This window comes from Pogona vitticeps, chromosome 2 (assembly GCF_051106095.1).
Source record: "Pogona vitticeps strain Pit_001003342236 chromosome 2, PviZW2.1, whole genome shotgun sequence".
Classification (NCBI taxonomy): Eukaryota; Metazoa; Chordata; class Lepidosauria; order Squamata; family Agamidae; genus Pogona; species Pogona vitticeps.
The window spans coordinates 12920805-12944916 of record NC_135784.1 but is presented as its reverse complement, the minus strand read 5'-3'; the positions used below and the strand labels follow the sequence as shown (position 1 = coordinate 12944916).

The following is a 24112-nucleotide window of genomic DNA, read 5'->3' as shown; positions in this document are numbered from 1 at the left end:
AAATTTTCTTTGCAGTGTTCTTCAATGGTTTGTTTCTGCTGCTTTCCCCTTGCGTTTTATGCTGTCTCTGACTAGGATATATTTGGGTCCTTGTGCTGACAGAAAGCAGTTCCAGGAAGGGGTGAGAGCTGGTAAGCGGGGACATGCGCAGATAGCCCATGACTGGCTGACAGCCAGTTAACAACAACAACAACGATAATTTTTAAAAGACATCTTAGTTATCTGGCATGTCAGACAGCCCGGGGCCATCGGCGCATGTCCCTGTTTCCCTGCTGAGAGATGGGGTCATGCGCAGATGGCCCTTGGCCTGTGGTGGGGTTTGTGAGATGGCCGTGGTAGCTGAGGAAGAGGAGGCACTGGCAGGAAAAGGTAGGGAGATAATGGGGGCTGTGGGAAGGGTGCGGGGCGGAGGGGATAGGCTGCGGGCAACAAACCAGAAGTTCATAAATTCACCCAAAATTTGTTGGTTCGGAAAAGTTCAGGAGCTCCAGTTTAGATGATCTCGAACCAATCTGAATCAATGGATTAGCAATGTTGGATGACTCTCCTGGTTCGATTTAAATTCCATCCCCATCTCTAGTAATTTCCCCTTTTTTTTGTTCCTGATGGGGTATGATATAAATCGTGTCTCCCCACCCCACCCCCAGGTCCAGCCCTCCTACCCCTACCCCCAAGCGGCTGGTTCCTGAAAGAAGGGCTGAGTTTCTGGAGCAGATTTTGCTCTGTGCTGGCGCCAGGGGTTGAGGGTCCTGCTCCACGTGGGCACCAGGGCATAGACTGGCCTCCCATGACTTGGTAGGTAGAGGGAGGTGGGGTGACCCAAGTGGGGGAGAAGGAAGAGGGGAAGGAGGGATGCAAGGGCGCCCTATAAATAAGACAAAAAAACCCAAATACAGGCAGTTCTCTCTCTGCATGTTCTGATGCTCACCCACTCCAGAGTCCAGCCAGACACTGGAGAACTGCTGGATAGCTTAGGGGTTTAGGCCTCTGGCTTGGGAGCCAGAGGTTGGGAGTTCAATTCCCCACTATGCCTCCTTGACAGGAGCTGGACTTGATGATTTACAGGGTCCCTTCCATCTCGGCAGTTCTAAAGCCGTTGTTATCCCAGAGGCACCAGAAAAAAAGGTTTCTCCCAGAGGAAGGGATCAGCATCCTTCCATGTGCTCTCTCTGTTTGGCTGCTCCTCCATCCATTGTTCAATTATGTTCTACCTAAGCGGGGCTTCTCAAGACACCCACCTCAAGCCGCCTGAAACTTTTGCCAATGGTGAGTCAGGAGGGGAAGCTACATTGAAGTGGGAAAGGACAGGCTAATAGCACAGCCTCCTAAGCAAAGCAAAGTGTGCTGCTTATATACCGCCCATAGTGCTTCAAGCACTCTCTGGGCGGTTTACAAGTTAATTATGCAGGCTACACATCCTGGGTACTCATTTTACCGACCTCGGAAGGATGGAAGGCTGAGTCAACCTTGAGCCGGCTACCTGGGATTGAACCCCAGGTTTTGAGCAGTTTTGGCTGCAGTATTGCATCGGATTGTCCAGGTCTATATACGGTGGGACGTACGTACGTACGTGTGTGTGTGTGTGTGTGTGTGTGAGAGAGAGAGAGAGAGTGAGTGAGTGAGTGAGAGAGAGAGAGAGAGAGAGAGAGAGAGAGAGAGAAACCACGTTTCATTCTTAAATAAATGCAGGGGACCCTATCCAGAGCAGGCCCTTAGTGATGGGAGTCGGCTGCATTTTTAAAACTCTTGCTTCCTGGATCTGGATTAGGAGAAGCTCGTCTCTAGATCAGATTATCAAAAAGCCAGCCTCTGTATCAAGTTGTTGACTTTGGAGCAATTGAAGTTGACAGTGTGGTTGGGCTCATGACAGGAAGCGAGCGGGGTAGGTCCTTCTTCTGTCACTCTGCATCCAAACCCTACAAGCAAACTAAAATGAACACCCCCCCCACTCTATGACTCCGGGGTGCAGAATATGAAACCACCGTTGCCAAACTACACAATATGTTTTCATCCTTAAAGCAAGTTCAGAGGTTCCTGTTCTCAACTGGGAATTGTGTGTGCATGCGCCCTGTTCCCACATGTTCATTTATTCCGGGTTGCTACTGGTGAGCAGTTCCCGCCCAGGCTGCGTTGAACCAAATCATGCTGGAAGGTCTGGATCAGGGCCAAAGTATGAAATGGGAACCAGAGCCTAGGAAAGACAGCTCAAACTCGGGAGAAATATAATCCCTTGGAAAAAACAGAACTGTCCCCAAAACCTCTTCAGAACAGTCTCTATTTTTGCACAAGGACAAACTTAACGCCCGAAGGCTCCCCAACAGACAAAATCTGGTCCTCCCTGCCCAAAAAAACCCCCCAGAGAAAAGAGACAAAAGAATCTTTCTCCTGAGACATAACTGCTTTTGTTCAACCAGCACCCATTATTCTTCCAGATTGCCTCTTTCCTCATCCCTAACATGCCATTCTGTTGGTGGCGAGCCAGGAACAAGCATGTATATTATTATTTCATTATTATTTTGTTGGCTGAAGGGTTTTTAATCTCAGCGCTCATGCAAGAGGGGTGGGGGTGACTGAGGGAAAGAGAAGGGCAAACAATCAAATGGGCCAAGCGGGAAGAGTCTGGGAAGGACAAGGAAGTACAAAGGTTTTTCACAGGAGTTAAGATTTTGCTTATTCAGCCCCCAAAGAGATTTATTCTCATGATCAGTGGTGTTGATGGAAATTTGTGAGATGCAGTGGCTGAAATCCTGTTACTTAGTGTAGTGAAGTCACTATCTGTCGAATCAATGGGATTCAGCGAGTCAGCTCCTCCGAAAATTCCAACGATTCAGTAGACCTCTTTAGTTGTGACTTACTACGTGAAGCAACAGTAATTTTTCAGCGTCGAGCAGGGAGCTGGACTCCACGGCCTTATAGGCCCTTCCCACCCCATTATCCTATGGTTGTATGAATCTGAGAAGTGTGTCAGCTTGGGAGATGTTGCTCCACTCAAGACATCACTATTTTAAGTTCATGGACACTCCAAAGCGTAGCCAGCATGTGAATTAAAAGAGCAAAGTTTATTCAATTCAATGTTGAAAATAAATCATGCAGTAAAGAACAATAACAAAAAAGAGAGATTTTAACCACAGTGGTGCCTCGCAGTACATTAATTCATTCCAGCAAAATCGCTGTAGAACGAAAATGTCGTAATGTGAAAAGAAAAAACCCATTGAAATGCATTAAAACCCGGGGGTGGGGCCTAGGGGTGGGACTTCCTGCTTTAAAAGAGCGTGTCCCAGGACCCTGGATCCTTTTCCCTAGGAAGCTGGGCTGAGGGCGAAGGCCAGGTCTGTTTGCATGGATACCTTGCTGAGTTTTTTTTCCTGGGCTTTCTTTTTGTCTCCTGACCACATGGCCTGGGGGTGGGGCCTAGGGATGGGACTTCCTGCTTTAAAAGAGCGTGTCCCAGGACCCTGGACCCTTTTCCCTAGGAAGCTGGGCTGAGGGCGAAGGCCAGGTCTGTTTGCATGGATGCCTTGCTGAGTTTTTTTCCTGGGCTTTCTGTCTCCTGACCACATGGCCTGGGGGTGGGGCTTAGGGGTGGGACTTCCTGCTTTAAAAGAGCGTGTCCCAGGACCCTGGACACTTTTCCCTAGGAAGCTGGGCTGAGGGCGAAGGCCAGGTCTGTTTGCATGGATGCCTTGCTGAGTATTTTTCCTGGGCTTTCTTTTTGTCTCCTGACCACATGGCCTGGGGGTGGGGCCTAGGGGTGGGACTTCCTGCTATAAAAGAGCGTGTCCCAGGACCGTGCGCCTAACGGCGTGCGAAATTCTCAAATTGTATCTCTGGCCTTAATATGGTAAATAGGAAAACCAATTAGATTTGCATAAGCCTGGGAGTTAGGAAAGTTTTAAGGATCAGATCATACTTTTGCACTATTAAAGAGCAGGCCGGGTAGGTGGGGCTCGTCAGCCATGGAAGGCAGCCCATCTAGGAGAAGGAAAACTCTGATTTCAAACCTCCACTGCCTTGTGGCTATATCCACTCATGGAAAAGGCTTCAGGAGTTAACCTCGAGGCAAAATCCGGAGCTGCAGTCCCGAAGGCAGCATGTGTTGTTCTGCCAACTCCTGCGACGTTGCTGGAACCAGTTGTATTGGCTCTTGCCTTTCCATTGGACCATTTCAGCAATGTGGAGAGGGGGGATCTGCTGCTTGGGTAACAGCCTATCCTCCATATTACCTTACCCGGGCTTCATGCTCTGGAGAGGACACTCCTCGATTCAGAGCATGTTACCATAGTCTCTCGAGACTGAAGGATGCCTATACAAAATGCGTTCCAAGGGGCTGTAAACTCATCGTCCAGCGAAGATCCTCCATAGGTCGGCCATTTTCGCTGCCTGTGCAGCAAGGAATCCGTCCCAGAAAACAGTGGGGGCCATTTTGTTTACCCAGCAGCCATTTTGAAACTGCAGGTCAGCTGTTGGAAAATCGTTGTTTTGTGAAGAATCGGTTCCCGAAGCAGGACCCGATTTTGCTGGCAATAGGGACTGATCATTCTGAAGCCCTCTCTGTCTCGTGTAAAGGCAGTTCTAAGGAACGCTTTTACCACAGTTCTAAGGAACGCTTTTTTCCTCCTATGATCTATGATGTCTATTTATTTCTAAGTATTAATCTGCTATTCTTGATGAGAACATGATTGAATTCCAACTGTTCTGACCACTGAAGCAGCAAGATCTTTCTTCCCAGATTTTAAGCAGCAGAACTGGGCCACTTAGGAAGATGACGTTCGTCCAAATACAATTCGCATGCTGTTGTCATTGCCTGCCAGCAAATTTATTCAGATTGATGAATGACGAATCTGCAAAAATTTCCTGTCCGCAAGAGTCCTGCTCAGCTCTTGCAAACCTGTGGCTTACTTGATGGACTGAATCCACCTCACTGCAGAAGAAGGCACATCATCATCATCATCATCATCATCATCATCATCATCATCATCATCATCATCATCATCATCATCATCATCATCATCATCATCATCCTCCTCCTCTTGGCATGATTTTTATTCTGTACCTAAGATATAAGGTTGCCCAATAAAAAAGAAAATACAGTTGTGAGTCCCCCCCCCCATGCCCTCCTGCATAATGACACAATGAGTATTTTCAGGAACTGCTGGGTACCTCGGTGGTTTAAGTCGTCTGGCTGTGGAGCCAGAGGTTTAGAGTTCGATTCCTCTACTGTGCCTCCTTCAGAGGAGCTGGACTCGATGATCCACAGGGTCCCTTCCAGCTCGGCAGCTCAAAGGTTATCTTTATTAAACAAGCTTTTTAGCAGAGCAAGAAGACTCCTTCAAGAGCCAACAGGGCCAAAGACCAGATTCAAGAATGTTAGGGAGCCCAGGAGGTCTCTCCCAAAGTTTTTTGGGGAAGAGGAACCCCCTCAGGTCTTTCAGTAGGAGGGCCAGAGTCCGGCCTCCTGCCAGTTCTAGAACATTCCTTAAGTGATCAAACATGGAGCGCCACAACACGGGTGTTGTATGCAGTCCATCAAGTGTCCTTAGAGAAGTGTGGTGCAGAGCTCTATCCCCTGCTACATGTCCATAGTCCCATTTAGTGGTGGCTCTCCCCTAGATTTAATCATCCTCTGGAGAGGAAGGCCAAACTGAACCTGGCCAGGCTCTCCGGCATATCATGGAGCAGAGGGAGGAGATACACCATCCAATGTCAGGTTCATGGCAGTGGATAGTCTCCCAGCCGTCCACCCAAAGTTCTGGCCACAGCACTACCTCTTGGGCACCTCCAAGCCTCCCCGTCCAGAGCATCAGCCCGACAGTCCTCCTCTACTGCTTCACGCTCCTGTCAAAATCCCATCCCAGCCATTGCTACACCTTTGGCCTCGAGGGCATCGTCCGTGTCTCTGACACTCCAGTCCACAGGTGAACTGAGGCTCAGGAATCTCACCCGGACTCTCAGGGAGGTAGAGAGAGCGCACTCTCATAGATGGAGGGATTGGGGCCAGTCCCACAACAGGAAGATCAGCTTGACTGCTACTCAAGACTCTAAACTGGAATAGGGAAAAGAAATTCTATGAAATGTGATAAAATATTTAGAAAAGTTATCTGGAACAGTTTAGTTGAGGTGCAAATGAATTAACTGAATTCCCCAATTAAAATTCTTCATTTGAAGAGGAAAGCTTATGGAGAGCTTATCCACAGATAGTCCCTGGTATTTCGGAGTATCTTTCATGAGGCACCAATGAAAACAGAATGTGTCAGCTGACAGGACAAGCTAGATATTGCGTTAGATCTCAATATATCTGAGATAAAAGTGATAAAAAGCTAAGAAGATTTTACTAATTACACAACTGTAGTGGCAATTTTTTTGTTTCTGTCCATGAAGTTTTATTGGCAAAGATACTGGAGTGGCTTGCCAGTTCCTGCTCCAGGTGTGCACCCATCTCACACACTAGCAAGGCTATGCTCAAAATCCTACAAGATAGGCTTCAGCAGTACGTGGATCGAGAACTTCCAGAAGTACAAGCTGGATTTCGAAGGGGCAGAGGAACTAGAGACCAAATTGCTAACATGCGCTGGATATGGAGAAAGCCAGATAGTTCCAGAAAAAGATCTATTTCTGCTTCATTGATTATGCAGAAGTCTTTGACTGTGTGAACCACAGCAAACCATGGCAAGTTTTTCCAGTGCGATGTATGGAAGTGAGAGCTGGACCATAAAGTAGGCTGACTGCTGAAGAATTGATGCTTTAGAATTGTGGTGCTGGAGGAGATTCTTGAGAGTCCCCTGGACTGCAAGGAGATCAAGCCTATCCTTCCTGAAGGAAATCAACCCTGAGTGCTCACTGAAAGGACAGATCCTGAAGCTGAGGCTCCAATACTTTGGCCATCTCATGAGAAGAGAAGACTCCCTGGAAAAGACCCTGATGTTGGGAAAGTGTGAAGGCAAGAGGACGAGATGGTTGGAGAGTGTCACCGAAGCTACCAACATGAGTTTCACCCAACTCCTGGAGGCAGTGGAAGACAGAAGGTGTGGGGAAAATTTATGCTGTTATGCTGTTACAATGTATATGTCTGTGGCAGTAGCAAATGTATATCTATGACAATGGCAGACCTCATGCTAAAACTGCAAGTCACTAGTTTCCAGTAAGGATGATCATTAACCTGCTGTCTATTGTCTCTGGGTAATGTAGTTACAGTGTCTACCTGAGGAATGTTTACATTGGCTGTGTATTTGAAGTTAGCTGTGTCTGTTTACTGTCTGTTTGCCAGCCTGTCTGTTTACCAACCACTGTGTTTGCTGACGCCTTTGTGTTCAAGGAAATTAGCTGTCTCTGTTTACCAGCACTCTGGTTGCTCTGTTGTGTATTCAAGGAAATTAGTTACCTCTGTATTGATTAACTAGAGCAAATGTAGTAGGGGGATACAATAAAAGAAGAGGAGGCGGGGGAACAGGAGATTCCGCCTCTGAACAGCTGCCATACACTCGAGTGTCCCGTCTTTTCTTTTCCCCCTTGCTGGTCAAGGAGAAAGATCCCTGCCCCTGAGGCTTCATCTGCAAGACCCCTACTTTCCTTCATCTTGCAGATCCCGACAAAATGGTGCCCTCTCTGAGGTAATTCACCTCTCTGAGGTCCATTCTAGAAGACCACCTACTCATCACGCCCGGTATGGAAGGGCTACAGCGCGCGCATGCATCCTCTGGATCCCGATGAGTAGGACTGAGGTCAACTTTCGACAATTCGCACTCATCTCGCCTGGCACAGGCCCCAAGACGCGTCAATCATCCGCAAGGATCCCTCGGGTGAGTGGAATTTGTCAAGTAAGACATCTACACGTTTAGCAACATGGGAACTTCTTTATCAAATCTTCAGGAACAATTTGTAGTGTGTACTTGCCTTCAAGACACACGTAACATCTTTTTCGATCCAGAATTCGAGGCTAATCTAATCAAACAGCTCCCTCAAATTCTGCCTCCGCTCCCTTCAGCCTCTTTGGCTTGCCTGGAGCAGCATGAGAACAATTCCTGGAAAATCCAGGCTGAATTGAAAGCATTGCCATCTCAGGCAACTGAGATTGATAACCATCCTTCAACGGATACAACAGGTGCTTGTGCAGAAACTGGTGTCATTTCTGCCCCTCCTGTCATTGAGGGAGCAGCAGAAGCACAGAGAGATGTGCCAGCTGTTGCTGCTAGTTGTGAATTGTTCCCAGCTCAAGGCATCCACAAACTGCAAAGCAGTAACCAGGACAATGGGATGGACTCTTTATCTGCCCCATGGTTTAATGACTGCAAGGCCTTGACAAAAGATTCCTTTCCACCAGCAGAAGGACTCACTTGCCTTCCAGAATGGCAAGATTTAGCATTTAAGCAAACAAAAATTAATGCTGGTACATCCCCTGATGGTCCTCTAATGTTTATGGGAGGAGCTGCATTTGCTACTACTGTTCAGCAAGGCTCCGCGACAACAGCTCTAACTCAAGCAGTAGGAGTATCTATAAATGCATTCCAATCAGCAAATCAAACTGCATGCCTGACTCCCTTCCTTGCTGGTCTGAAAGAAGCAGCAGCTACCTCAGTATCTCCGCCTGTTCAGCCAAAGTTGCATGATATTTCATGGAATTGGGACCCAGGCCCAGATTTCTTTGATATCATAGACTGGGGGTACAAAGCAGCTTTACAAGCATTTGATGGATCATATAAGGAAGGGGAGAAGGAAGAGAATCTAAGGGGGGTAACTGTTACACACCAACATGAAGCTTGTTTTGAACTGCTTTTTCCATGTGCTAATCCTGTTTGAATGAAAAATCCTACTCAGCCGGACATGGCAGTTATACAGATCACCAAAGAATGCCTCCCACCTGGACAGTAGAGAGACTAATGCTGCATATTGGGGTGGGAGGAGGCGAACCAGAAAGTTTTCCCCCATTACCTTCCAATTTGGAGAAAGCATTGTTTACACCCAAGCCACTTGTAAGGATCCAAATGATGTCCTGCACACTCTAGGTTCCATGTTCTTAGAACTACAAATCACATCACACCTTGCATTGCTGTGAGCATATGGGACTTCATACAAGCCTGCATTCCTGTCTCTGCCTTCCAGGAGTAACAGTGTCACATCCCTGAGAAAATGTTTGTTCCAAATGCTGTAAATTGTCAAAAATGTTTGTTTTTCTTTCTGCAGGAGAAGAGTGCATGACATGTGTGCTCTGTTAGCCAGATCTTAAAGTATTGAATTTTAGAGAAGCAATTCTTAGTTTTATGCGCAGAATTAAATGCAGTTTTAGCCTTTGAGTTTTTCCTAATATGAATTTAATTTTGTTGTAGACACTGTATGTTTATTCTTTTACATGTCACAGTTTTCCTTGAAAATTATTTTCTAATGTAATATGAAAATTGTATCTGTTTATCCCTGAGACAGAGAAGCATATTATTCCCTACAAGTAGGCCCCACAGTAGGCAATTTTGTACACTGTGATGCTGATACATCTGACATGCTTGCCTGTAAAAACATATTTTCAGTCCAAGGGAAATTTAAGGGCACTAGCAGGCAACTTTTTTAATTCAGTCAGTTGTACAGTTTAAGAACTTTGTCCCAGAGCAAGGCAGATGCATACCAGCATCATTCTTTACTACTCATCCCTCAAAATAAGTTGCTGTTCTTTTGCCAAGCTCTATATGTATCTCTCCAGTCAAGTGTCATACAAGAAATTCATGGTGTGTGTGTCTTCAGTGGGGAAGTTGTCTGTGTCACATATTTCTATGCAAAAATTCTGTATACCTTAAAGTTTTTTGCTTTTGCCTCTTAGCAGTATATTGTGCTTATATATCTGAATAATATGCTTTCAATATGTTTTCTTTTCCTGAAAAGTATTAGGTACTCTTGTTATGCATATCTTATTATAATTGTACTTTTAGCTATCCAATATTGTGTTTTCTTTAATCTACACTGTAAATTTAATTCTCTTGCCAAGATTCCAGGTTTATTCCATCAGAACAATGTTTTAAGGTTGTAAAGAGTTTTGGCTCTCAGTGCAACAAGGAAGCAGGTTTGGCTATTGGAATGCTTCCCTAATTCCCAGTGGCCTGGAACATGCTATGCCACCCTCTGCTGAAGATGAACCAGACTGTCTGCTATCATACCTGCACCGGAGCCCCCTGGATTCAGAAGATTCAAGAGTCGACAACAGCCATTGTCTTCAACAAAATAAATAAAAAACGGTTGGGATGTGGGGAAAATTTATGCTGTTATGCTGTTACAATGTATATGTCTGTGGCAGTAGCAAATGTATATCTATGACAATGGCAGGCCTCATGCTAAAACTGCAAGTCACTAGTTTCCAGTAAGGATGATCATTAACCTGCTGTCTATTGTCTCTGGGTAATGTAGTTACAGTGTCTACCTGAGGAATGTTTACATTGGCTGTGTATTTGAAGTTAGCTGTGTCTGTTTACTGTCTGTTTGCCAGCCTGTCTGTTTACCAACCACTGTGTTTGCTGACGCCTTTGTGTTCAAGGAAATTAGCTGTCTCTGTTTACCAGCACTCTGGTTGCTCTGTTGTGTATTCAAGGAAATTAGTTACCTCTGTATTGATTAACTAGAGCAAATGTAGTAGGGGGATACAATAAAAGAAGAGGAGGCGGGGGAACAGGAGATTCCGCCTCTGAACAGCTGCCATACACTCGAGTGTCCCGTCTTTTCTTTTCCCCCTTGCTGGTCAAGGAGAAAGATCCCTGCCCCTGAGGCTTCATCTGCAAGACCCCTACTTTCCTTCATCTTGCAGATCCCGACAAGAAGGGCCTAGATTGCTCTGGTCCATGGGGTCACGAAGAGTCAGACATGACTTAATGACTAAACAACAAGAAGTGGCAAATCAGATGTCATTCTCTGTGAATCAAACAGTAAATTCATTTCAAATGCTTCAGCTGACAAATGGTTACAATGAATTCCACAGATAGTAGAGATTTTGAGATTGCAACACTGACAATGATAGGTTAATCTCCTGATTTTTGATACTGACAAATTAATGTTCAGACCTAAACTTCCAAAGTGCATTGCTGAGTACAGGTATTTATTGACAGGAGTCCAATGGCACATGTGTTAAAACATATCTCTGCAGCCCAAACTTTGCTCAATCCCAGGAAACCAACTTGAGGTTCATTCAGCCTTCCATCCATCCAAAGTTGGCAAATTGAGTATTCAGCTCGTTGTGGAACTGTGCAATGTGTAGCCATGAGAGTGCTTTAAGGGCTATGGGGCAGTATATAAGCAGCACAATGTTTTTTGAATCAAGGGTGGTCATTAAAAACCATCATTGGTGGATGATGACATCCAAGTACAGTGGTGCCTCGCATAGCGATCGCTCCATTTAACGAAGAAATCGCTTTGCGATGTTTTGGGGAAAATTCACTTTGCGATGATCGCAGGGCAGCGATCATCGCAAAGCCCCCATTTTCGGCCAGCTGATTGGCGGTTCCAAAATGGCCTCCGGGTAAACAAAATGGCCGCCCGCTGTGTTGCCTCGCTTAGCAGCGATTTTTGCTGCACGGATTAATATCGCTAAGCGAGGTACCACTGTACATGAGAAGAGTTTGATAGAAGTCTGTCAGGAATTTGGCGACAGTAGAAATACGCAGAGTTATTGAAGACACAAGTTCTTCTTTGTTGCAAGACGGTTGTATTTACAAGTATTTACAGTTATTTACAGGCAGGCATCTCAACAGCATGGCAGGAACTCTTTATACAATCGGACAGCATGCATGGCAGCAAGTGGTGGAAGAGGAAGAGAAAGACACAAAGACACAGTCCACTTATATACATGTACATGGCATATTTTGTCCAATCAGAAGACAGATGACTTCATCCTTTGCACCTGGTCTTCTTCTGGTTTCAAGACATTGCATCATCTCCAGAGTGATTCAGCATTCTCACATCTGTGCTCAATGGCAGCTCGTTAATGAAACACTTATACATGTTCAGGCCTACAAAATTTCTATATTCTGACAAAGTCCTGAATGGAAAAGTCTCTACTTAACCCAATTATAAAAATCAGCATAGAAATGTGTACAGTTGCTGCCAGACAAAATCAGGGAAGCTTGGTAGGGGACAGGAGTGCAAGGGTTTGGACCTGGAGCAGCACAAGATGGTCTGGATCTCTTGTAGAGGGAGGCACAACTCCCTTGCCCCTGTCTCAACAAAGGGCGATTGAGCTGACATTCTTGGTGTTTCTTTGCTTGGCTTTTTCCCTTTGAAACGTGTGCTAGATGTCCCTTTGATATGACTGTTAGTCGATAAAAAGCGTATGTTAAGATGAGTTTCTTAAGCGTAGAAGATGCTACCAGACTCTTTGTTGTTAAGGCTGGGAAGGGACCTTCTCACTCCCAGATCTTGAAGTGCTGAAAACATGGTGAACTGTCTCAACTTTTGTTTTTCTCTCGCTTTGCACCTGTGCCTCATGTCACACAGAAAATTTGGATCCCACTGTTACATACATTATTCTCTGTCCCTTATAATTATCCAAATCATAATAATTCAATCCTATCCTTTCTAAAGCTTCAGAGATCTTCTCCCCCCCCCCACCCCCCAAGACTGACTGGAACGCAATGATCTACACAATATAATTAAGAGGAACATGCGGAGAAGTATTTTTCAGCACTTTGGCTATAAACATTGACACATGAAATATCTCCGCAGCTGCTAAGAGCTCAGAATCAGGGGAAGACTAGAGAAACTAACCCTGTCTGAGATTTCACAGGAAGTCTTTTCCACCATGAAAGCTACACAACGCACTTAGCCCTTGCATTTTTAGAGTTCTTCATTTCTTCTCAGCAGTAGGCTGAGAGAGGGCGTCAGAAGGGAGATGCAGCCAGGAGGTCAAGCCAATGTGATCCTGGTGTTGCTGATTTTGCTGTTGTTACCTCGTGGGGTGTGTGGGATGCAAAAAAACCACCAGTGCCCCTTGAATCTGGTGCGGGATGACCACCATCAAGTGAATTACTACCGACCAGGACACCTTCTCCTTGGTGCCATCACTGCTGCTCGACATGCTTTAATTCGAGCATCCTCTGATTTCTCTAAACCCCCTTTAATCAATCTAGAGAAGTAAGTGACTCTGTCTTGGCTGCTTCATTGCTCCCCTACCTACTCCCTAGCTGCCTCTGCTCAGTGTAGACAACCGGGAATTTCTGGCACCCAATGTCCCTATAGATCAGCTCTTCGCTCTGATGTGTTATTCTAAGGAGGACTGTGGGCATCCTGGACATGCAGAGTGAAAAACTGATCTCCACTAATTGAGTCCTTCTTCAGCTATAATAAGTGGTTGAATGAGCTGTCAAGTTGGAAATGACAGACAGAAGCCCTAATAAGTCTTTCAAGGTAAGTGGGATATTGAACGAGGTGTTTTCTCAGGGCAAACTCTGCTGCCTCTATGTCTTTCCATGGCCAACTGGGTTAGTCAGAGTAACAAATGTTTTAGAATAGGGGTCTCAGCTGCGGTGGAACCAAATCCTTTGTGGGGAGAAGAATTTGGACATGGTGTATGTATGTGAAGTGCACTGCAGGGTAGTTTGAGGATCAAGGTGCAAATCAGATGTATTTCCCTATGTAGGTACCTTAGTTGGTAAGTGATCTTACCAATTCTGTTTTGTTATGTGCTGCCAAGTCAAAATCAGCTCATGGTAATCCCTAAAGGTGAGATACTTAAGGAGTGGTTTTACCAGTTCCAGAACCTCCAGTGAGCTTCCAAGGCTGAGGGAGGATTTGAATCCAGGCTTCATCAGCCCTAGTCTGTGACTCTGTCCACTACACCAGACGGGGTTTCCTATCCACTCAGAAATTACTAAGCATCAATATCCCAGGACTGCCCCTGATTTGGCTGTGGAGCTGAGGATAGAGGAGTTCGCCCAGAGATAAAGGAAAAGACGAGTCTTCTTCTGCACTTGAAGTTACTCCTTTGTGTTGGGCAGAGTGTCATGTTTGATTTTTACTGAACAGAAGCTGCTGGCATTTGTTTTCTTGTTGCTATAGCCAATCTAAAACCCATGGCTATTCCGCATTAGAATTGACCCAATAGACAAATCCTTGAATGGTAGGTGTATTTCTCTGTAGGAATCAACGCTTCTCTCATTTCCCCTGCCTGGAGAGGCTTAATGGTTTATGAAAAAAAAAAAAATCTAAAACACCGAAATCTGCTTTCTCTTCATTTGTGCAGTGTGTCCCCTGCTTTTCTCTGGCACATCCTGTCCTTCCTGTTTGCCATTCAAGACATCAACCGGAATCCTAAGATCTTGCCCAACCTCACCTTGGGTTACAACATCTATGAGACTCATTTTGATGAAAGAATCACTTCCGATGCCTTGATGGACCTCCTGGCTGGCGGAGGGAACAATATCCCAAACTACAGCTGTGGAAGAGGAAGTCACCTGGTGGCTGTTCTTGAAAGAGGCGAATCTGAGATCTCCACCCATATCGCCCACTTGGTGGGCACCTACAAAATCCCACAGGTAGGACATTAAGAAGTCAGGAGAAAGGGTCATTCCATTGTCATTCCACTCTCTCTACCGAATTGGAGATTGAATGACTGCTCAGTCAGGGAAATCCTTTGGGGATGCAGTGGTAACCCATTCCTTGAACATCTCACTTCCCTTGAAAGCCCTATTAGGGCTCTTAGAAAGGACACGAAGGTCTAGATTTTTCAGGAAACTAGCAGACAAGAAGGTAATTTTGAAGCAACCAACAGAGCTAGATATTAATTAGTCAACAACTGCAGTGGCAATCAAGGTGTCATTCTCTGTGAATCAAATAATTTCAAACAGTAAATTAATTTCAAATGCTACAACTGACAAATGCTTATAATCAATTCCTCAAATAGTAGCGATTTTGAGATTGCAACACTGACAATGACAGATTAATCTCCTGATTTTTGATACTGATGAATTAATGTTCAGACCTAAACTTCCAAACTGCATTGATGAATGCAGGTATTCATTGACAGGAGCCTTGTGGCACATGGGTTAAAATGTGGCACTGAAGCCCAAACTCTGATCAATTCCAGATCAAATAGAGGTTCAATCAGCCTTCCATCCATCCAAGGTTGGCAAATTGAGCATTCAGCTCGCTGTGAGATTGTGCAATGTGTAGCTTTAAGGGCTATGGGGCGATTTATAAGCAGCACATGATTTTTTGGAATGAAGGATGGTCATTAAAAATTCATCCTTAGTGAATAATGACATTCAAGAACATCAGAAGAGTTTGATAGAAGTCCTGAAAGGAAAGGTTTCTGCTTAAGTCAAATATAAAAATCTGCATAGAAATGTGTACAGTTGCTGCCAGACAAAATCAGGGAAGCTTGGTAGGGGACAGGAGTGCCAGGATTGGGACCTGGAGCAGCACAAGGTGGTCTGGATCACTTGTAGAGGGAAGCACAACTCCCTTGACCCCGCCCCCCAAAAAGGGGGAGAGAAGTGACATTCTTGATGTATCTTTGTTTGGTTTTCCCATTTGAAATGTATGGTCGAAGTTCTTTTCGTCAAGGATGGCCACCCTGAGAGCAGTGTTCTCCCAGTGGTGTCTCTATATATCATTGTTTCGAGTGGCAGATTAGTATGCATCTCTTTCTCTCTTTATGTTTGTGTGTGAAGTAACTGGCCTTAAATAAATTGCTCCGAAATGTCTTTCAGTAAGGCAGGGTTCTTTATTCTGAGATGGCTCCAAGGCAACTCAGACGAATTCATATCCAAGGCACAATGATCAAAGAAGAGGTCCCACAGCTGGGGGGCTAGGGGTACAAGGCCCGTGTGTGTACCCCCCATCCTCTCCCCTTTCAAGCTCTTGTATGTTGAGGCTAAGTTGGGTTGGAACATGATAGAAAGAAGTCCTGCCAGTGTTAATCTTCCCATACAAACAGATGCTGTAGACCAGTGGTCTCCAACATTTTCCCAACCGTGGATCTGTTGGGTGTGTGTGGTGTGCACATCATGGTCAAGGGGGCTGCTAATCCCCCCAGGTAAGGAACATCACTGACTGAGGGAGGGAGGAGGGCATTGAACACTTGGCCACATCTGGAATTCCAAATGACTTTATATTTTAAAGGACACTAATGTATTTTATTTTTTATTTATTTATTGTATTTATATCCCACCCATCTGGTCAATAGACCACTCTCGGCGGCTAAGAACACCAAAAAATAAAACAATTTAAATATAACAACAATATACAACATCAGTAATCAATTGTTCAAGACGGAAAGAAAAAAATTAATCAAATAGTGTCTGAAGGGAAGGCCTGCTTAAACAGCTAGGTTTTCAATTGGCTTTTGAAAATGCCCAGCATAGGGGCCATATGCATCTCAGGAGGGAGTTTATTCCAAAGGCAAGGAGCCACTGCTGAGAAGGTCTGGGCCTCCCTCGGTGCTAGGATTCTCAACCTTACCTCCTGTCTAGATCAAGTGATACGGGTAGATTTTGGTGGGAGTAGGCATTACAAGGTGTGTTGTTAACATCAATGATGCGAAGATACAGCTAAGCAGCTGTGAAATCCATTGTAAAATTTATTCAAATGCTTTTCGCTGCATCAAAATGATTCTTGGCAATTGTCACTGTGTCCAAACACACGGACCTCATCCTTGGTTAGATGTTATCAATTTTCAGCCTCTTTGTTGTCCCCAACAAAGTGAAGCAGCTATCGCTTATTTCTGTTACCAGCTCAGTTTTGGCTTCATTGCTCAAGTTCTTGATGAGAAAACTCGCTTCCCTTTTCTCCACCGGCTGATCCCGAGAAAAGAAAGCCAGTATCTGGGGATTGTCCAAATGCTCCTGCATTTCAGGTGGATGTGGGTGGCTCTTGTTGCCTCTGAGAGTGATGATGGAGAAAGGTTCACGGAAGCCTTGACTCTGATGATGATGAGGAGAGGGATTTGTGTGGCCTTCTCAAAAAGGATACCAAAAACCAGCACAAAAGAAATATGGACCCAGTATGAGCTCTCTTTCAATTGGGAAGAAATCAATGTAGTTGTTTTGTATGCCAACACTATTGACCCTTTTGCTCTAATAAGCCTGATAGAGAGTAAACTGGAAGAGTATGGGATTGGGGCCAAAGTCTGGATCACGACAGCTTTTCAGGATATGAACATGGTCTTGTCTTATGACAGCTTTTATTTCATTTATTTCCACGGTACTTTCTCCTTGGAAATGAAAACCCAACAAAGGGGAAAATATGACTATTACGAACCCTTTTCTGCTGCTCTTGAAGAGTTTTGGAAGAAAGCTTTTTCCTGTTCCTATTCCAAGCACGTGTTGTCCGTCAAAGGCTGGACGAGATGCAGAGAGGCAGAGAACCTGGAAACTCTTCCCCAGGAGGAGGTGGAAAGGGCCCAATCCCAAGACGGCTACAGCACCTACACCAGTGTCAAATGTGTAGCCCTTGCCTTGAATGCAGCCTATTCTTCCACATCCAAATGGGGGTCGATGGCAGGTGGAAGAAGCGGACGGGGTCCTCCACGCCTGCAACCCTGGCAGGTAATCCCTTCCGTTTTCTGTGGGACTGTTGGCTGTGTTGCCTAACAATGAAGGATTGTGTTTGGCAGAAGGCGAAAATGTTCCACCTCTATCTTGATTCTGAGATGAAAAACACATGTCTTCCGAGCTCTGATTTTGGAGCTAGAAGCAAGGAGAGTCGTGAGGTGAAATTGCTGGTCCTACCTTAGGCCAGGTGTGTTGGATTTTATTACAAGCTCATGTGCTGCCTTCCAGCTGGTATGACCAGGAGGGACAGACAATCTACCCACCAATAGTCATCTCAGTGGTTAGGATTCCAAAAGAGACTGCCTCTCTCCTGAGAGTTCATTTTTCTAACAGAGAGTCTGTGGATGTCGGTTAATAGTGGATAACAAATAAATGTATTTACAGTAAGCCACCACCTCAAGTTTTTCATGGTAATTATAATATAACGTTGTTGTTTTTTTATGACGACAATTGCAACTAAACTGGATTGGGCTACCATATTTCAGGACAAGCAGGAAAAATCAATCATCTCTTATACATGGATGACCTAAAACTATATGCAAAAAGTTCCACAGAGATAGAATCACTGCTAAATAAAGTACAAATATTTAGTGAAGATATCCCAATGAAATCTGGAATTGACAAATGTGGAACTCTGTCTATACACCGTGGCAAGATCCATAAACTAGATGAAACGGGGTTATAAAATGGCAATATTATAAAATCACTCTCAAGTGATGAAAAATTTAAATACATAGGAATACTAGAAGCAGATAACATCGTACACACAAAAGTTAAAGAACTGACAGAAAGAGATTATATCAAAAAAAAAAACTGTGGCAAATCTTAAAATTAAAAGGTAGAAATACCACCAAAGCAATAAACACATGGTAAGTTCCACTCCTTAGATACTAGCTGGAAACCTAAATTAGGTCCAAAATGATTTAGAAGAATTAAATGGAAAAATACAGAAACTAATGAACATGCATCACACACTACGTCCAAGAAGTGATGTCCACAGATCCTATTTACCACAAAAAACTGGAGGCTGTGGATTACTGCAGATACAGCAGGTAGTAGAGGAGGGGAAAAGAAGCCTAAAAGATTATATCAATACAAGCAGAGAAAAATTACTTAGGCAGTGAAAATGGAGAATAATTTGAAAACAAGAGAAACAAAGGCTCAATAAAAGAAACAACAATGTGAAAATAAATTGAACAGATGGAAAAATCAACTGCTACATGGACAACACCTGAGAAATCTTGATGGAAAGCATGATCATAATTCTTGGGCATGGCTAAAACTGGGGATCCTTAAGAAAGAAACTCAACGTTTGATTTTTGCTGCACAAGAACGAGCACTCCGAAGCAATGTGATGAGAGCTAAGAACCAAAGAATTAGTGCTGACAGCAAATGTCGACTCTGCCAAGAAAAGGGTGAAACTGTGTCACATGCAGGGCCAGAGCTACCACTAGGCGAACTAGGCAACCTTCTAGAGTGCAGACCTGAGCGGGGCGCAGAACTAACCTGAGAGGGGTGCAAGTAGTTAGTCCTGCTTAGGGTCCAAAAAAGCCTGCCACCGGCCCTGGTCACATGTCATCTGTGATTGTCCAAAGACTGCACAAAATGATTTGAAAATTAAACAAAATAGAGAGTCAAAATAAATGTACTGGTTATTATGCTAAAAATATAATTTGCCAGCCTCCAAAAACTCATGGGAACATCAGGTAGAGGAGGTGTCAGAAAATGACAACGTCAAGATCTTGAGGGAATTCCAGATCCAAATGGACAGACACCTTGAACATAACATGCCAGACATAGCAGTAACGGAAGGAAGAAATGTCTGGATCATTGACATTGCAATTACAGGGAATGCAAGAGCTGAAAATAAAGAATGGCAAAACTAGCAAAGTACAGAGACCTGGCAATTGAAACATCTTGCTTGTGGATCAAACACACTTCAGGGGTCCCTGTTGTCATTGGGGCTTTGGGAATATTAGCAAGAAATTTCACGTGCAGTAGTACTATAAGCAGTTGCAGATCGCAGAAATTACACCATCAGCTCAAACAAAATGGCAGTATTAGGAACAGAATTGATAATGTCGATATTAAACAGAAAATTTCGGGTTTTGGTAAAAACTTGTATCTGTTATGTAATACCAGCCTAAGTTTTTTATTGACTCTATCTAGTATATTTGAATAATAATAATAGGTTATCTTTGGCGGGTGGTGGTGCTGCGGGTTAAACCACAGAAGCCTGTGTGCTGTAAGGTCAGAAGACCAAGCAGTCGTAAGATCGAATTCACCTGACGGAATGAGCTCCCGTCACTTGTCCCAGCTCCTGCCAACCTAGCACTTCGAAAGCATGTAAATGGGAGTAGATAAATAGGTACCACCTCGGTGGGAAGGTAACGGTGTTCTGGATCTAGTCGTGCTGGCCACCTGACCATGGAATAACATTTATCTTTTATACTCTTGGTGTGATTTTTATTCTATACCTAAGATTTTTTTTTTAAAAACCTCTTTAAAAAAAGAAAATAGAGTAATATCAGCTGTATGGTAAGCCACTTCTAAGTATTCTCTACCTGCAAAACCCTGAAAAGAGTCTCAATATATTAGAATAGATTTGACTGCACATGACAATTATTGTAGTTTAGAATGTTTTATGGCCTTTATAATCATCAAGGAAGGTACACTCTTTATCTTTGACGGCATTTCCATTCTAGCTTCACCATTTCCTGAGAAAAACCTGCCTTCCGAATAGTTCCACAGGCAGACAGGATGGGGACAAGAATGGGGTGATGACAACCAGCTTTGACGTAGTGAATTGGGTCCTCCTGCACAATAAGTCTCACGGCCGAGTGAAGGTTGGGAGTATAGAGGCCAAGTCACCCTCCCAGGTGAAGTTGACCCTGAACCCAGAGCTCATTGCCTGGCCCTTCAGGTTTAACCAGGTAAGGGTGCGACCTGTGTTGTCTATTACAGCTGTTCTCCCACAGTTGGGACCGCAGAGGTGATTTCGTGATCATTGCCAGGACTACAGGGCTGATGCCATGGCCGTTCCTGGGGGTGGCTCTGACTTCTGGGGCTAAAATATCTGGGACCTGGTTGACTTCTTGCATGAGGGAGAGCTGTTATGTTCTAAGGCTTTGTGAAATAAGGCACTTGCAGTCCTAAAGGAAGTGACCGGTAGCTCTCCCTCCCACCCCCAGGAACCCCCAGCGCAGCCCACAACACACACAATGTCTATAACATGTAGCAACGCATCCTTCATTGGGAAAAACAACGCTTGACCTCAAACCATTCATAATGGCCTCTCGGAGATGCAAACAGCCATGTATGTGTTGCGCTTTGTTACACCTGATTTACACCAGGAAGCGTTTGTGGTTGTGTGTGTTCCTTCCATGACTGCCCATTTCCCTTTCGACTCAATCAAAAGAGTGTGTTGTTGGGAATCGGGAGTAAGATAACCAACCACGTTTCCATTAAAGGCACAATCAGTCACAGAAGTCTGATTAAGAAGACAACAGAGGGGATTTGGGGGCCAAGGGGGAAATCTGGGGAGCTGTGAGAGTCAAGAAGCAACCCTTTGACTTCCCTGAGAGGGAAAACGGGCAAATGGTGACTTCCAACAAGTGGGGCTGGAGATCCAGCTGGCCCTTTCCAAACAGAGTGGTGGGGACTCCAAGGGGGAGCTCCTCTCCCTCCAGTCCCATCATGTAATGGAAGCCCCCAGGGGACAAGTGACTGGACCTCTGCTGAACTTGCCCACATGGGTCTCCAGCACCTCCTGGCTCAACAGATTCAATGGGGCAATCCCTGCACTGGCTGCACCATTCATCTTTAGCGACGTAGTGGCTGTAGGCCGGGGGGGGAGTATTGATGGACCTGTGCAACACTTCCTCATTGCCTGCTGCCATCATGTGCTCAGCCGTCCCATCCCCTCACTAAGTTCCTGCAGAACGACACTGCAGGGGACAGGCTGGTTGGGAACATTTGTGAGTGCCGAGACTGCAATAGGGCAGCACTACGCTCTCCCAGGTTGCCGCCAGAATCCCGCCCCCCATGCACGAAGTCTTCTCCTTGATGTCCTTTTGCTCTCTTGCCAGATGACCCCTCGCTCCACGTGCTCTGAGAGCTGCCCCCCTGGAAATGTCAAGGAAACCCCAGAAGGAAAGCCATCTTGCTGCTACAATTGTGCTCAGTGTCCAGAAGGGACCTTCTCCAGTCGGGAAGGTAGGGGACGTCCGAGGGAGAGTCATCTAATGTGCACTGGGAGAGAATTAAAGGGAGACCCCATATTCTGAGACCCCTCTTCTGACCCCCTCGTAACCAGGCAGACAATATCTGAGCAGTGCAAAGATAGCACCTCCTAACAAGAACAGAATCCACTGTTTCTGGTTGGCTGTTAGCCAGTTTCTCAAATATCCCGCATTTGAAACAAGTTAGGAAAGCCAAACTGTGAACAAGACCCTCTCCTCTGCTGTTGCATCTCCATCCTAATGGAGAACGCAATGGGGAAAGTAAAAGCTACGCCCTGCTCTCTAAGGATTTTTTTTTGGGGGGGGGGAGAAGCAGCAATTGACAAGTGTAAAAGGTGGTTGGGCTCCCCTCCTCTCTCCCAAGTTCCCCAATCAGATTATAGAATCATTTGTTGGTATTGCAATAACCTCTCTCTCCTCCACGTCAGACGCAGACCGTTGCACCAGTTGTCCAGAAGATCAGCACCCAAACAAGGAGCGAGATCAATGTGTCTTCAAGATGCTCTCCTTTCTCTCCTCTGAAGAAACTTTGGGGATCACCCTGATCTTCTTTGTCCTTCTCTTGTCCTTAATTACTGGTCTTGTGTTAGGAATATTTCTCAAATTCCTAGAAACTCCAGTCGTCAAAGCCAACAACCGGGACCTCTCCTTCCTTCTCCTCGTCTCCCTCCTGCTTTCCTTTGCATCCTCCTTCCTTTTTATTGGCCGGCCAACGAAAACCACTTGCCTCCTCCGACAAACAGCCTCCTGCCTCATCTACACAGTTGCCATCTCTTGTGTCTTGGCCAAAACCATCACTGTGGTGCTGGCCTTCCTGGCCACCAAGCCACGGAGCAGGACAAAGAAGAGGCTGGGAAGGGCTCTGGCAAAGAACATCATATTTGTTTGCTCTGGTGTTCAAGGGGTGATCTGCTCCACCTGGTTGGGCATCTCCCCGCCATTCCCAGACTCTGACCTCCACTCCCGGCCTGGAGAGATCATCCTGCAATGCAACGAGGGGTCTGTGGCCATGTTCTACACTGCCCTTGGCTACCTGGGTCTCCTGGCTGCCATCTGCTTTGTGGTGGCCTTCCTGGCCAGGAAGCTGCCTGGGGCCTTCAACGAGGCCAAGCTAATCGCCTTCAGCATGATGGTCTTCTGCAGCGTTTGGGTGTCTTTCGTGCCCACCTACCTGAGCACCAGGGGGAAGTACATGGCGGCTGTCCAGGTCTTCTCCATCCTGGCCTCCGGGGCTGGGCTTGTGAGCTGCATCTTTATCCCCAAGTGTTACATCCTTGTGCTGAGGCCTCACCTGAACACCAAGGAGCACCTTGGGCTGAAAACAAAAAGATAAATGGTTTCAGACAGAGTATCACTTGCTTTGAGGAAAGGGCTCATTCCATTTTAGCATAAGCTCAAGAGAAATACTTTAAATGTGGTTGATCACATGGACCGGTGATCACTGCACACACAAAAATACCTAACAACTCCCATCAATCACAGTGACAGATCATCTCCCCCTTATCACAATGGTACACCCATAACAAAAAAAACACCCTGCTCACCATAATCACCCAATCTCCTGAAAAGGACAAAAAGCTGATCCCACAGCTACCAATACTCAACTGCCCCACACACTACACCAGAACACAGACAGAGTTCTAATTCCTGTCCTCTGAAGATGTTGGCCACAGAGGCTGGCAAAACGTTGGGAAGAAAAACCTCCAGAACATGGGCAAACAGCCTGAAAAACCTAGAACAACCATTAGATCCCAGCCCTCAAAGCTTTTGAGAATACTTTAAATTTTCTTTGCAGTGTTCTTCAATGGTTTGTTTCTGCTGCTTTCCCCCTGCGTTTTATGCTGTCTCTGACTAGGATATATTTGGGTCCTTGTGCTGACAGAAAGCAGTTCCAGGAAGGGGTGAGAGCTAGTTTTTTTTTTTTTTTTAATTTTTAATTTTTTAATTAACATATCCATACATAACCATTTCTCTTATCTTTACATAGTCATCATTTCTCCTATTTATTTCTACCCCCTTATCCCACCCCCCCAAAGAAAAAAAAAAAAAAGAAAAAGACCATTTAATTTTAAATCTGCAACCATGAGCACACCTTTTGGAGTTTAACCAATATAACATTATTGGCCCCCCCTTCTCTTACCCATCTTACATATCCCGACCATTTCTTTCTTATCTCTAATGTTTTTTCTTCCCATACCTTATCCTGTGTCAAAATCGACAGTATGTCTGATTGAATCCATTCATATAAATACCAATTCCATCTTTCCAAAGTCCATTTTGATGCATCCTTCCACCCATAAGCTATTACTGCATGTGCTGCTATAATCATAGCTTTAAATAAATTCTGTTTAGGTTTTT

General features: G+C 45.1%; 1 protein-coding gene across 1 annotated transcript; it reads left to right on the top strand.

Annotated features, from left to right (window-relative positions):
* Nucleotides 1–326: 326 nt before the first annotated feature.
* Nucleotides 327–23184, top strand: LOC110070922 (vomeronasal type-2 receptor 26-like). The gene is made up of 5 exons (XM_078386768.1): nt 327–369; nt 14257–14495; nt 20219–20446; nt 21602–21728; nt 22183–23184. Exons 1-5 carry the CDS (start codon nt 327–329, stop codon nt 23085–23087), a joined length of 1542 nt encoding a protein of 513 aa, XP_078242894.1. The 3' UTR covers nt 23088–23184.
* Nucleotides 23185–24112: the final 928 nt, after the last annotated feature.

Excerpts from the sequence above, each read along its gene's own strand:
- LOC110070922 (XM_078386768.1), top strand. The coding sequence starts at position 327 with ATGGCCGTGGTAGCTGAGGAAGAGGAGGCACTGGCAGGAAAAG. Across the intron at positions 14,496-20,218 it reads GCACCTACAAAATCCCACAG|CTTCACCATTTCCTGAGAAA; the intron begins GTAGGACATTAA and ends TTTCCATTCTAG. Across the intron at positions 20,447-21,601 it reads GGCCCTTCAGGTTTAACCAG|ATGACCCCTCGCTCCACGTG; the intron begins GTAAGGGTGCGA and ends CTCTCTTGCCAG.